Genomic DNA, 14,761 nt, shown 5'->3' with positions numbered 1-14,761 from the left:
ATTGCTTGAGGTTAGGAGTTCAAAATTAGGCTGGGCAATATAGTCAGACACCACTTCAAAAAAAAAAATAATTTAAACAAAGTAGATGGGTGCAGTGCATGCCTGTAATCCTAGCTACTCACGAGGCTGAGGCAGTAGGATTGCTTGAGCCCAGGAGTTTGAGGCTGTAGTGAGCTATGATGATGCCACTGCACTCTAGCCTGGGGGGCAGAGCAAAATCCTATCTGCACATACTTTTCCTATTTAACCACTTCGGGACCAGCATTGACTATAGTTGATAGCTACAGATGAACATGCACAGCGACTTTAGCCAACAGCCGTGATATGACTTTTCTAATTTTTCATTTATCAAAATAAAATTGTGGGCCGGGCGCGGTGGCTCACGCCTGTAATCCTAGCTCTCTGGGAGGCCGAGGCGGGCCGATTGCTCGAGATCAGGAGTTCGAAACCAGCCTGAGCAAGAGTGAGACCCCGTCTCTACTATAAATAGAAAGAAATTAATTGGCCAACTAATATATATATACAAAAAAAATTAGCCGGGCGCGGTGGCGAATGCCTGTAGTCCCAGCTACTTGGGAGGCTGAGGCAGGAGGATTGCTTGAGCCCAGGAGTTTGAGGTTGCTGTGAGCTAGACTGACGCCACGGCACTCACTCTAGCCTGGGCAATAAAGTGAGACTCTGTCTCAAAAAAAAAAATAAATAAAAAAATAAAATTGTGAACATTTAAAAATAACATAATGAAAACATCTACGTATATGTTACCTATTCTGATTTGCATTACAAGTAAAGCTGCCTGTAAAGTAAAACAAGTTTTTCAGCGCTTTCAAGCTTTCCTCATCACACAACAGCAAAACGGATCTGTCGTCAATGCACTGCACAAACTATCGTGTGGACTATGAGTGCCCGCTGTGGGCTGGTGAGCGCTGTACCGAGGTGGTTAAAGTAACTGCACGTGCTTACTTGCTTTGAGGACTGCCAAATGTAGGATGCAAAAAATCTTAGGTATGCCAATTTTCTGCAGAGGTTCGAAGTTTTCTGTAATGCATACTCTCAGGAAAATCACTGTGGAAATGGTTTAAGATCTGCTGTGAAATCGATTTCTTAAGAAATGGTTGAGGAGACCTGGCGGTGGCTCATGCCTGTAATCCTAGCACTCTGGGAGGCCGAGGCGGGCGGATTGCTCGAGCTCAGGAGTTCGAAACCAGCCTGAGTAAGAGCGAGACCCCGTCTCTACTATAAACAGAAAGAAATTAATTGGCCAACTAATATCTATATAAAAAATGAGCCGGGCATGGTGGTGCATGCCTGTAGTCCCAGCTACTCGGGAGGCTGAGGCAGGAAGATCGCTTGAGCCCAGGAGATTGAGGTTGCTGTGAACTGGGCTGATGCCATGGCACTCACTCTAGCCTGGGCAACAAAGTGAGACTCTGTGTCAAAAAATAAATAAATAAAAAAATAAAGAACATCTAAACTTTTAAGATATGATTTTTATTGAACATATATAAGATTCACCTTTACATTATTATAAACACTTTACAAATTATTGTTAAAAAAAGGAAACACTTCCTGGATTTATCACTGTATACTTGAAACAAAGAAATGTAATATATAAATATGAAGGTCATTCTCCAAGTATTAAAACAAAATACTGACGGAATCACTTCAATAACATTTTCATAAACATTTGTATGGTCACCCACACACTGTACCAACTTCTAAAAAATCACACACATGAGAGAAAAGTGATCCCCAAAATAAGGTATATTTTCAAAAACAGCCAAATTGAATGTACTCTAAATGTCTTCCCCTGCATGGGATTTGGTCAATGAATATTAATGTGAGAATTTTGTAATGTACACAAGATAAATATTTGAAAAATGCAGAATACATTGTGTAAATTAAAAAATCTGTCAACTTTGTTGTATGGGGAGTACACAGACCACCCACATGAACACTTAGAATATACTATGTATACATTATGAAAATCGCATATATAAGGGAATAAGGCCTTTATTTCCCGAGCAGTCTTAAAACAGGCTTAATATAGGTATACTTCATCCTTTATAGTTTAGACTTCATATTCTTTAACATTTCAGCTATTAACATTATGCATAGTACCTAAGCCAACATGTAAGTAGTGGTATAACACAATTTCAACTACAGTACTTGATTATATTCACATGACGTACCATCTAAGTGAGCTGACCAAGTTAAAGACCTGTTAAGAAAATAAAATGCAACCCCATCACGTGAGCCCAGTTTGTCTCAGAGCATTGTTATATATTCTGGGAGCCTAATACTTCAGAGTATGTACTTCAGTGAAGTTCTTAATAATACTGTCAGCTTGAGCTTGTAAAGTGGTCCAGTTATGGAAAACTAAAAGTCTAAAATCACTTCTGGATGTTTTAATTTATTAAAACTCATTGCTGCCTGAATTTGAATATGTTTTGACTGGAGGTTAGTTGAAGATTTTTTTTTCCCTCTTTTAGCAAGCAAATGGGCTAAGTGGTCAACCTCTGTGGCTTATAGTTTTGTACAAAAAAACATATATAAAAGAATCTAGTCTGGATATTATTCTGGATTATTAATCTAGTCTAGATATTATTATGCTGGAATGGGATGCTGGAGTTTAGGATTATTGGTTAAGACTTGCTCAGATCATAAGTACTAATCCACATTAGTTATTTGTAAAAAGAAGCTTTCAAAATCACCAGGAGTCAACCATTCAAGCGTGAACTGATGGCCAAGCCTTCTCTGCCATCAGTCCCCTTCACATCCTGTCTGGTCTCAATCACCAGCTCAGCCCACAGGCAGTGGTCTCCGGACTAGCCTGTGCATTCTCCCAAACAAGGTATTTAAGACTATTTCTTATCTCATTACAAATACAGAGTTTTAAAACACCATGAGTCTTTTTCTCTAGGATAGAATTAGAAAAAGTATTATATACATCTACAAATTTGCTAAGACTGGTTGATTTGAAATTTGATGTTAATGTTTAAAAATCAATGTCTTGAGAATCTAATTTTTCAAATCCAATTGTCTAAACTCAGAATCAAAAGTGGATTTTATTTAATAAGTAGATTTTTTCAATAGCTATGTGGTTAAGATGTTAACAATGTATGTTCTAAGCACTAGAAAGGCAGGCAGACACTTACGAAACCATTAACAAATATTTTGAAAGGACTGTACTGAAATTTGAATGCAAAGTGTGCCAATGGAACACAAAATAGAATAAAATGAACCCAGACTTTCACTGACTACAAAGGATATAGCTATGAGTGCTTTCTTCTTCCTAATCAATGTTTCTATTTATTAAAATATTTGCTATATTTACTAGTACATAAATCAAGATGTGTTTGGTGGCTGCTAAAATTATAAAGGCATGATTTTTATGCATTTCAAAATCTCTCCACATTAAAAAAAAAATTCTGTACCATTTTAAATATCGAGAACCAGTCTTATATAAAGGTATAGGGCCAAGGACAGCTAAGGATGAGTAAGACAGGGAGGGTACTGCTCTGATTACAGCACCTCTTATATGTCTGATGAATGTCCTTGCTGAACCCCACTCACAATCTAATTTAATCGTTTCCAAAACTGCAAATCATTTGCAGAAGTGACAATAAAAAATATAGCCTAGAAATAATATTTTGAAGATAGAAAAATATATTTTAAAAAAAGTCATAATAAATATCTCTCTAAACAGTATCTTCCTATCTCTATAAAAACCTTTCTTTGATTTTTTTCCATAATATATAATGAATGGATCAGTTCATATGAAGATAGACAGCAAATCTTTACCACTTGTGATAACATTTTCCTTGGTTACACCAAAATGTTCAGATCAATGCTTTTTTCTTAAAAATAAATCTTAAAAAATAAAAAGTATCTAATAACTCAGAAAACCCTCTCGATATTCAAAATATTATAAAATAGTGTAATCTTTAAAAAATTTTAAGAATCTATTTGTTAAAATAGGATTAACGTAGAGTCTCTGAAATATTTTAAAAAATAAACAAATGTTCTAACGTTAACTATTCAAATTTTTCTATACCTCTAAATTTGGATATTAAAATAATTTCTCCCCTATTTTGCCAATGTGAAAATTCCTAGATCAAAGTAATTCTATTCTGACATATTATCTTTTTTGGAGATGATTTTGAAAGAAAGAATTGGGGAATTGCTGGTTCTACAGAATCTACATTTTTCTTCATTGACTGAGTGATTCCTAGAAAGTTTAGATCTTTCCACATGGCAATTGTCATGTAAGACCAGGAAAACTCTAAGGTTTTTTATCTGCTGTGCTGTTAAACTGGATCCAGAATAGATATTCTTATTTTAAAAGCTATATTTTATGTATGTTATATTCTATTTTTGCCTTAAAACAACTACCTTCTGATAAAGAAGAGAACACAGTATCTGATCATGGGGTGCTAAAATAGAAAACCACTGTCTGCCTTAGAGGTGTTGTGTGGAGCAGCTGTCCTGTCTGATACTCACTACCTCTCTGGAATAATTTTTAGTTTCAGATAAGTCTGAATTTACATAGAAAAGGCTTCTCTGTTTCTGATCATATCACAATTTTCCTCTTGTTCTAAACTTTTTGACCCCTAAAACCAGCAGATCTAATAATATTCAGTGAGTTAAAACAGCTCTTCTGTAAGAGTGCCTTAAAGTAGCCTAACATATTGAATATTAAACTTATTTTGAATCCTTTATGTAGTGCTAATGGGGACTCTGCAGCTCATCTAATATTAACAAGTAACAATATACATTGATATATTGCATAATAATGGCATTACATCCATTCATGTATCTCAGACTTAAACGCACTTAGCATTTGATTTATGACTGATACATTTACAATTATTAAGCATTTTACATGTTGAAATTGTAGTCTAACATTTTCCCAAAGCATGAACACCCACACTTTATCAATTATTATATCAAAGAGAGTTAATCAACTTGGTACAATACTGTAGGTAGTATAATACGGAAGATTTCTTTAACAGGAATTATAATTATCTTGACAGAATTTATAGGTTTATAGGATATAAATGATATTCCCTTATTGTCTCTCAAACATAAAATTTACAAACACCCCATATAGCCCCAATCTGTTGAGCACCTTTATCACAGACTTTACACTTGAATACTAAAATTATACTCCGAGGTGTATAATGCTGTTGACCCCACTGGAGTGTTTTGAAAGAAAAAGGCTTTTCGTTACCCGTGCAGCAACTCCTGAGGCCATGGACTTCCAAGGCACACACCGCACAGTGCCTTGAAACTGCCACTCAGGTGCTCCCTTTCGGCGGGTGGGGAAGGATGGTGGTGGGCACTTCCACAGAGGAAATCAGCTTTGCCTTTCCTCTTGTTAGATGAACTTCATTTTTTAAATAGGTTCATTTTCTTTTCTATTAAAGTGCTTGAATAAAATGCATTGATACATCAATTATCCACATCTTAAATCCACAGGGCAACTTCGGTGCACCAGCTCGACTTCTAGCGTTTGATCACCACTTGTTCATAAGCTCCAGATCCCACCCTAAACAGCAGGGGAAAAAAAAAAAAACGTCAAAAGTTTGAGCCCGTAGTGTTTGCAATTGTTCTAAGTAACCTTGGCCGTCCCCTCCCCCACAGATGGTGCATTAGGCATTTTTCTATTAGGTTTGATTTCCACAAGGTTTACGGTATCACAGATAGAAAAGACTTGAAATAGTAAATGTTTATAATTAATACATTGAATTAGTCTATGAACCTCTCACACTTATTAATCCATAATAATCTAGTAACATTTCCCAATTCTTTTTTTTTTTTGAGACAGAGTCTCGCTTTGTTGCCCAGGCTAGAATGACTGCCATGGCGTCAGCCTAGCTCACAGCAACCTCAAACTCCTGGGCTTAAGCAATCCTGCTGCCTCAGCCTCCTAAGTAGCTGGGACTACAGGCATTCGCCACCATGCCCGGCTAATTTTTTCTATATATATTAGTTGGCCAATTAATTTCTTTCTATTTATAGTAGAGACGGGGTCTCGCTCTTGCTCAGGCTGGTTTTGAACTCCTGACCTCGAGCAATCCGCCCCCCTCGGCCTCCCAGAGTGCTAGGATTACAGGCGTGAGCCACCCGCGCCCGGCCGGTTTTGTTTTTTTTTAAACAGTCTGTATTTTAATAAGATACTATTCGTACTACATACCTATTTGGAAGATGATGACTGCCAAAGGTTGTACTTCCCCCAGGACCTACAAACAACCTCAGTCCTTCTTCTGCAATACACATTGAAAATGTTTGTTACATGTACAATTCTTAGACTACTGTCAAATAATATGTCGTCATAATTCATAATTTACATTTCATTTCATTAAATAAAAAACCTAAAAAACAAAGTTACATACATGTTTTAAAATAGGCAATTTAAAAGATATCCTAACAGTCATTTCTCATCAACCTTCCTTAAGCTCTTTTTCTTTTAAATGAGTAAGGAAGACAGCTCTTCCTACAAATTTTCACAACTAAAGTTTAATTATTTCTCTTTACAACCAGTTACATAATGAACCCAAGTCCATTGTTAAGTGCTATTCACACCAACATGAGTAATTATACCTTTCAAACTGGTGGCATATAAATTTTCAGTTTCAGTGAAACTACTAAGCAAGGAATGACGAATTCTGTTATTTACTATGGTTTTAAGACCACAACCCCCAACCCTCCAGATTATAAGAGCGGCTTGAAGTCCTTAGGATAGAGCAGGCATTAATACCTATTATAAGGTATATGAACATGGGTGACATGGATGTATAGTTAAAAATACAATAAAAGCCTTCTTTAAAATTGAACTCTTTTAACTAAAGTTTGTTGTTTTTCCAAATTCAATATTCATTCTTAAAAATAAATGAGCTACAGGGCATGAAATTTGTTTTACATGTATGCCTTAGTGCCATGATGTTCTGGCTGACCTCTTTACTGCTGACCTGGGTCACAGAACTGGACTATAGACATCTATACTTAACAGTAATCTACACACCTTCCGCACTGGAATCTAGGCTGAAGTCTTGACTTTGTAATATCTTCTCCACTATATCATCTGCATCCACTCTGGTGTCATCAACTCGCTTCAGCTGAGACTCTACAGAATCTTGTTTCACTGGACATCTTTGAAAAGAATTAAAATACTTTTGTTTCCCTCCTTTCTATTATTTCATGAAAACAAAGGTTTTTTTTAAATTTAAATTTTTCTTTTAAACTAAAAGCAAACCTGTTGAGTTTTTCTGACGTTGAATCTTCTTTCTCAGCTGTATCAAGATTTGGTTCATCTATTTTTTGCTCAATTTCATCACATGGCTCTAGAATACTTTCAACTCCTGTTGATGTACTTCCTACTGAGGTATTTCTCCTATGGCAGAGCTCAGAGAAACTAGATGACCTGGAGTGACATGTGCTATACCCTGTCAGAGAAAATCACTTTGGATATAGTACCAATATCAAACACAGTGCAATTTAATAGCCTTCTCCCACACCACAGGAGGTTCAAATCCCTTTAGAACGATAAGAAATTCAACTTCACTTTAGCCTCTACCTGATACTTTTGACTGCTGGCTTGCATAGCTTGATGTTCTGGAATGTCCACAGGCACCAAGTTCATCTGGAACAGAGGCGCTCTTTGCTGAAAGATCTGCAGTATGGTATAACATGATGTTACTATTACTGCCAACAACTTAATGGTCAATTAATCTGTGGATTTTCTAAACTCTCTAAGTTCATTATCAAGAAAAATACGTTACAAAGTGAAAGACATCCCTTTAAATCAATACAATGGAAACAACTGTTTTTGCAAAAAATACAAAGTACTTATTATATACCTTAGTTTACTGATGCATTATGTTTTTCACAACATTTAAAAGCACTCTGTCGTAAAATTATTACAGTTTTTTTTTTTTTTTTTTGAGACAGAGTCTCGCTTGTTGACCAGGTTAGAGTGAGTGCCGTGGCGTCAGCCTAGCTCACAGCAACCTCAAACTCCTGGGCTCAAGCAATCCTTCTGCCTCAGCCTCCCGAGTAGCTGGGACTACAGGCATGTGCCACCATGCCCGGCTAATTTTATATATATATTAGTTGGCCAATTAATTTCTTTCTCTTTATAGTAGAGACGGGGTCTTGCTCAGGCTGGTTTTGAACTCCTGACCTCGAGCAATCCGCCTGCCTCAGCCTCCCAGAGTGCTAGGATTACAGGCGTGAGCCACTGCGCCCGGCTTATTACAGTTTTTGTATTCAGCATTTCTCCAATAAAAATGAGCCAGGTGTATTCTTATAAATTCTCACAAAATTGCTAGGTTTTAGTGTGATTTCTGAGGAAATATTGCTTCCTCAAAAACCCACCACAGCAGCAATCTAAACAGCACTTTATTGCTTTAACGTTAGTGTTGCTAGTGCTAGGCTATAATTTGGGCAATGTCTGTGGCTTAAATCAACACAGCATGGAATGTGGCACTGAGAATAAAAGTTCTCAAGAAACTGATTATAGTATTCGGTTTCAAAGTACATGTACAAAATGCAGTGTCAAGGCCACTTCTAGGAGGTCCCTGATCACGTGCATATTCCAGGTGCCAATTATATATTTCCAGAGCCAGGCTTCTTCCACAGAATGAGGAACAGTAGCCATTTTCCTTAGGGTGAAATATTTGGAAGCTAGAACTGTTTTCAACTTAGAAGCAGAAAGAAAGCAATTGAGTAATACAGTTATTATAGCAGCAGTGCTATAAATGACATTGAATGTAGTGGGACCAACAAATGCTGCCAAACAAGTAAGCTACTGGAGCCACCTGGCCCTCTGCAAAGGTTTCTCATTTCTGGACAGGCTGTAAGTATCCCGAGCATCTCTGCAGTGGTTCCAAACCCAAAGTTAGCGCCAACAAAGTCTGAACTCAAAGAGTTGGTTCATATCAAGAGCTAACCCTTTACTCCCGGGGTTGGCTCGGATCTTAAATCATCCACTTGTCTTCTTGTTTTCAGAATCTATTCAAACAATAAATATTTATTAAGCTTTTGCCAAGTCAATTGTGCTCAATACTGTTTGTAGCATAGAAAGTACAAAATGAAGAAGACAAAATACATGCTCAGAGTTCAGAGGTAGAAGCAAAAGTTATAATACAATGTGGCAAGTATTAAAATACAAGCACCAGGAAGAAGCTATTAAGAGCTCTGAAGAACAGTGCATCTAACACAACCTGGCAATGGAGGGAAAGAGCAGCTAACATCAGGACTTTAACAAGGCATAGGAACTCTTCAGCCAGATCAGTGTGGAAAGGCACAGGGAAGAGCACACCTTGTTTGCAGAGAAGCAGACAGGTTAGCATGCAGGGTAGTGGTGTAGCTTGGCCAAAAGATCCCTAAACTTTTTGGCACCAGGGACCAGTTTCATGGAAAACAACTTTTACATGGACCAGGGTCAGGGGTGGCTTCAGGAAGATTCAAGCACATTACATTTATTATGAAGTCAAACCTCTCTGCTAGTGATAATCTGTATTTGCAGCAGGGCCCTAGTGCTAGCATCACCGCCTCAGCTCCAACTCAGATCATGAGGCACCAGATTCTCATAAGGCGCACAACCTAGATCCCTCAGTTTACAGTAGGGTTCACACTCCTATGATAATCTAATGCCATGGAAGCAGCTGTAAATACAGATGAAGCTTCACTGGCTTTCTGGCTGCTCACCTCCTGCTGTGTAGCCTGGTTTCTAATAGGCTGCGTACCTGTACCAGGGGTCGGGGTCTGCAGGTGTGGATGACTAGGGGAAAGAAGCTGGAGAGATGTGTAGGTGTCTGCTGAGGAAGGGCCTTCTATGAGTTTAAAGAAGGAAACAATTCAGTGGCTTCCAGCAAGGGTGTGACATGACCAGATCTACATTTTGGGAAGATCACCCCGGCAATAGGATGAACTGGGGTAAAAGAGTGAAAGTTCTCATAATAATCCAGCTGAGAGTGAGAGATGGTTAGCAGGCACAAATAATAGGACTCAATTATTAGGTAGAAGTGTGTGTTAGGATAACTGAGATAGAAAATAATAAAGAGTTAGGAAGAATTGGGTTGGATATGTGGAATTTGAGACACCTGAGCATGCCTAATCAACAGTCATCGAACTTCTACTCTGTCCCTGGCATTATGCTGGGGACACAAAAACAAGTAAGACCTGATCAGGAAGAACTTAGAGTGTGGCTTGGGGGAAAGATAAACAGATGGATTTCAGTATAACATTTGCTATGAAGTGGACATTTCCCAAAAGCATATGGGTATATATACCTGGAGTTCAGGAGAGAGGTCCAGAGGCAATATAAATTTGTGAATTGAAATTATTTAACTTATATTTACAAGATCATAGTTACATTTATGTGACAGTTAAATCCAAGGGTACAGATGACACTGCTTAGGAAAGTAAGTAGAGGGGAACAAACCTTGTGGAACATCAATATTTAAGAGGAAGGTGGACGCAGATGAAGAAGCCTCCGAGAAGCTAGAAAAGGAAAGGTCAGAGAGGTGCGAGCCAAGGAAGAGAAAGCTTCGAGAAAGAATAAGAGGCCAAGTTAGACGAGAACAGGAAAACAGTCTACAGGATTTGACATTCATGTAACTGGAGATATCATCAAGAGAGGGCAGAAGATAGAAGCCAGATTGCAAATGTGTTTAAGAATAAATGGGCAGTATATTCTTTCTAGAAGTTTGGCTATAAAAAGTGTATGGTATATATATCATCTCCTGATGCTCTCTCTCTTCACACACACACACACACACACACACACACACACACACACACATATACACCCCCACACACAGAAATGTATCTATACATAGGGAAGGTGGGCGGGGGGAGGGGCCTGCCTGCTAAAGCCTACAGAAGAGCAGCAGATAGAGAAGGATTTAGGGGTAATGAGTTTTTGGTTTTTATTTATTTTTTCAATATGAGAAAGAATTCACATTAGTTAAATGCTGAAGGGAAGAAGCTAATGGAATGGTTAAAAGTATCCAAAGGATTCACTGATCCTAAATCAGGAAATTTCATAGTAACCATTATTTATAAGAAACCACATATTTGCATATTTGAAAAGGTGGTGAAAGTATGAATTATATAACTTTACCTTTCTTTCCATTAAAAAAATATACCCTGTTAACATGGGAAATAGAAGGAAGACTCCAAGTCCTTTTTCTCCATCTGACTTGACATTTTCCCTACCCTGTTTTAAGTCCTAGAGCAGATTATGACTGTTGATGGATGTTTGCCCAAAGTGGGGCTCAAGGTGTGGTTGGGGACCATCAGCATCACCTGGGAATGCACCAGCAATGCAAAATGTCAGGCGCCAACCCAGATCTACTGAATCAAGATCTCTGGCAGCTGGTGCCACCCATCTGTGGTTTTTTTTATTTTTTAATTTTTTTTATTTCAGTATATTATGGGGGTACAGATTTTAAGGTTTCAATAAATGCCCATTTCCCCCCTTCCCCCACAAGTCTGAGTCTCCAGCATGACCATCCCCCAGATGGTGCACATCTCACTCTTTATATATGTATACACCCGCCCCCCCCACCTGCCCAATACCCTATTACTGTAGTACCTATGTGACCACTTAGGTGCTGTTCCGTTAATACCAGTTTGCTGGTGAGTATATGTGGTGCTTGTTTTTCCATTCTTGGGAAACTTCACTTAATAGTATGGGTTCCAGCTCTAACCAGGAAAATATAAGATGTGCTATGTCACCATTGTTTCTTAGAGCTGAATAGTACTCCATGGTATACATATATCACATTTTATTAATCCATTCTTGGATTGATGGGCACTTGGGCTGTTTCCACAGCCTTGCAATTATGAATTGTGCTGCTATAAACATTCGAGTGCAGGTGTCTTTTTTGTAGAGTGTCATTGGATCTTTTGGGTAGATGCCCAGCAATGGGATTGCTGGATCAAATGGTAGATTCACTTGTATCACTTTAAGGTATCTCCATATTGCTTTCCACAGAGGTTGAGCCATCTGTGTTTTAACACGCCCTCTAGGTGGCGCTGATGCACGCTTCAGCTTAAGAACCACTGACAGAGGGAAAGCGATCCATGGAACAGAAGCAACGACCAAGAGCTGACTGGCAGTGATTGTTGGGTATGTTGAATGGGAAAAACCCTGTAGCATCCTGTTCTATCTATGGGGAGTAGGTGCAGACAGCGGGGGTGTGAGCCATTGTAACATCTAGCTTTTAATCTGTAAGAGCACAGTACTTTAGACAAAATAAAGCACTGAATTAACCAAGGACTGTACAATAAAAACTCTGCTGATACTTCCTGGCCCAATTCAAGTCATATGCCCATAAAATTTTAAATTTGGGAGGGCTTTGAGAATCTTTTAGGACATTAAGTGGTGCTGTTTCTCAAGAATTAAAAAAACAGTAGGCTACACATCCATACCTGCTATTCCAAGATGCACTTTGAGAGTCTCTCCACCTTTTCTGTCTTCTTGCAGAGATTCAGACTCACCAGCAATTGGTATAGATGTCGATGTAGAGGGAGGCCTGTAAATAAACATTTCTAAGGATCAGAACTTGACTTATGGGTGAGCCTGAACGTTTGAAATACTGTTAGCGATTGGTAAGCTTAGCCTTAATTTAAGCTGCCTACTAATGTTATCCCTTTGAGGGTGAAAGTAATAAAAATCAACAAATAATGTATGAGCATCTTTTCAAAAGTTGAATAAAATTCTTGAGGGGAAGAAGGTTTTTTATACAACAAAACAGGTGAGACAAGAAAGGACACTGCCTCCATCGAGTCCTGCAAAGAGAGGACCCAACACTGATGAACAGAGGGGTACTTTACCTGTCCACTCAACTCAGACGAGGCAGAGGCAATCTCTGAATTGGGCAAGGAAGCACCTTTGCCCCTGAGGTTGGGAGAATACCTCATGCCTCCTGCTTCAGACCTTAACTCTCTTGCTGGCCCCACTAACTTCTTAAATAGTATCCATAGTTTTATCTTCTGCCTTCTCCTCTGTAAACAGCTCACCTGCCCAGGGAGAGTCTCTAGAAAGTCCTAGTTATTTAGACCTGCCTTTTGGACTGAATGCTCTGGGAGGTAATGGATCTATTTTCATTGGCCAATTCAAAGCTCCTGACCTATATTCCAAGTGGCAGCTGTGAAGCAAGGAGGGGCAAGTTTCAGTTCTAACACTTTTTTTCTTTTTAACATAAGGAGTTTTATTATAAAACATCCCTAACTTTTTGAGGTTGATCCAGAGGAAATCCACATCTTCCTAGAAACTATCCCTTGGTGACCTGAGATAAAATAGGAAGGTGGCTGACGGGAACATGATGCTTACCTGCTGTATGGCAATCTTAAATTCTTACCATATTATCTCAATGGAATCCTCAGGCTATTTGGGTTCTTTGGGATACAGATGTTTAAGAGTACCATTAAATCTATCTGTAAATATATAAATCTGAATTTATAGACTATTTCCGGCCCAGGATTTCCTACAGTCTAGACTTATATATCCTATTGGGACATTTCAAGTATTTGTCCTGCAAGTACATCAAACTCACTAGACAGCCTTCTTACCTCATCTTTCCCCAAACCTGTTTTCTTCTTGTATTCTCTTTTTGTGAATGCCATCACGATCCACGGCATCACCAAAACTAGAATCCTAGATATTACCTCTGCCTCCTTCCTACTCACATTTCCCCGCATCGAATCGATTTCCAAATCCCAAAGATTCTCTCGCAATATTTTTCCTATTCAACATCTCTTCTCCATCTCCACTAACTACTTGAGTTTTGGCCTTTGGACCTTTCTTCTGGCTGACTGCAAGTCTCCTGGCTGGTCTGCTGACTTGTACTCTATGCTGTCACCGTGGTCTTTCTGAAGTGTGCCTCTAACATGTTGATCTCTAATTTAAAACCTTTCAATAGCTGCTTCAGGATAAAGCTTAAACTCCTTAGAATGGCATACAAGGACCTTTGCAGTCTGGCCTAGACATGCCTATTTAATTACCAACTATATTTTGAAATGACATAAAATTGCTTGGTTTAAAAAAACCAACTTGCATTTAATATTTCATAGGAAAAGCTACTATGTAAAAAGAAACACATGAGAATGGAGTCTATAGTTACAATCATTAATTATTGAAGGCTGACTCATGCAGGCAGGTCTTTCTAATGCCAATTCCTTTGTTTTTCCTTTCACAGGTGGCCTAATTACAGTGTCTCCATCCCTTTAACCTCTCAGAGCTGCTTTTCAACCCTTGAGAAGGCCCACACTCTGGCTCCTTCCCTCTTTCCTCCCATCAGTCCCCCTTCAGCTCCATGGCCATACACTGTAAGCAATTTCTTCCATTTAGCACCTTCTCTGCTGTCTCAAAAAACCTGAAGAACTTCAACCCTTGATAACGCCAGCCATCTGTACTAACTGCTCCAATACTGGAACATTAGGAAGAAAATTAACCGATATGGGGATTGAGAATATAGGAAACTTAGAATCTAAAATCTTAGCTGGGCCTTGGCAGCTCTCTTGTCTCCCCAGACATCTCAGTCTTGTTGAGTAATAATGACTGAGGGCTTGTCATGCATGTGCCAGTTTTCGTTCTATTATCCCCTTTGTTCCGAAAATGTTTTTATATTTCTTAGGAGAAATTGGTTAAAATAGCTCATTATAGAGTGAGATAGGGTTACTTTAATTTTACAGGAATGTTAGGAATATGTGAAAAATGGCCTCCTAAAATGACAATACTACCTACTTG

The 14,761-nt window shown here is 38.5% G+C and overlaps 1 protein-coding gene across 1 annotated transcript in view; it reads right to left on the bottom strand.

The window, feature by feature from the left end:
- Window positions 1-2,437: 2,437 nt before the first annotated feature.
- Window positions 2,438-14,761, bottom strand: part of EEIG2 (EEIG family member 2) — a 72,275-nt gene continuing 59,951 nt past the window's right edge. Inside the window, exons 6-11 of the mRNA XM_075999926.1 lie at window positions 12,442-12,545; window positions 7,577-7,672; window positions 7,256-7,445; window positions 7,025-7,152; window positions 6,197-6,266; window positions 2,438-5,548 (exon numbers count right to left, since the gene is read on the bottom strand). Coding sequence (XP_075856041.1) covers window positions 5,506-5,548; window positions 6,197-6,266; window positions 7,025-7,152; window positions 7,256-7,445; window positions 7,577-7,672; window positions 12,442-12,545 — 631 coding nt within the window. The 3' untranslated portion in view covers window positions 2,438-5,505. The remainder of the gene's footprint in view (window positions 5,549-6,196; window positions 6,267-7,024; window positions 7,153-7,255; window positions 7,446-7,576; window positions 7,673-12,441; window positions 12,546-14,761) is intronic.

This window comes from Microcebus murinus, chromosome 2 (genome assembly GCF_040939455.1).
Source record: "Microcebus murinus isolate Inina chromosome 2, M.murinus_Inina_mat1.0, whole genome shotgun sequence".
In the NCBI taxonomy this organism is placed as follows: Eukaryota; Metazoa; Chordata; class Mammalia; order Primates; family Cheirogaleidae; genus Microcebus; species Microcebus murinus.
Note: the sequence above shows the minus strand (reverse complement) of the source record. Positions and strands in the feature narration are given on the sequence as shown.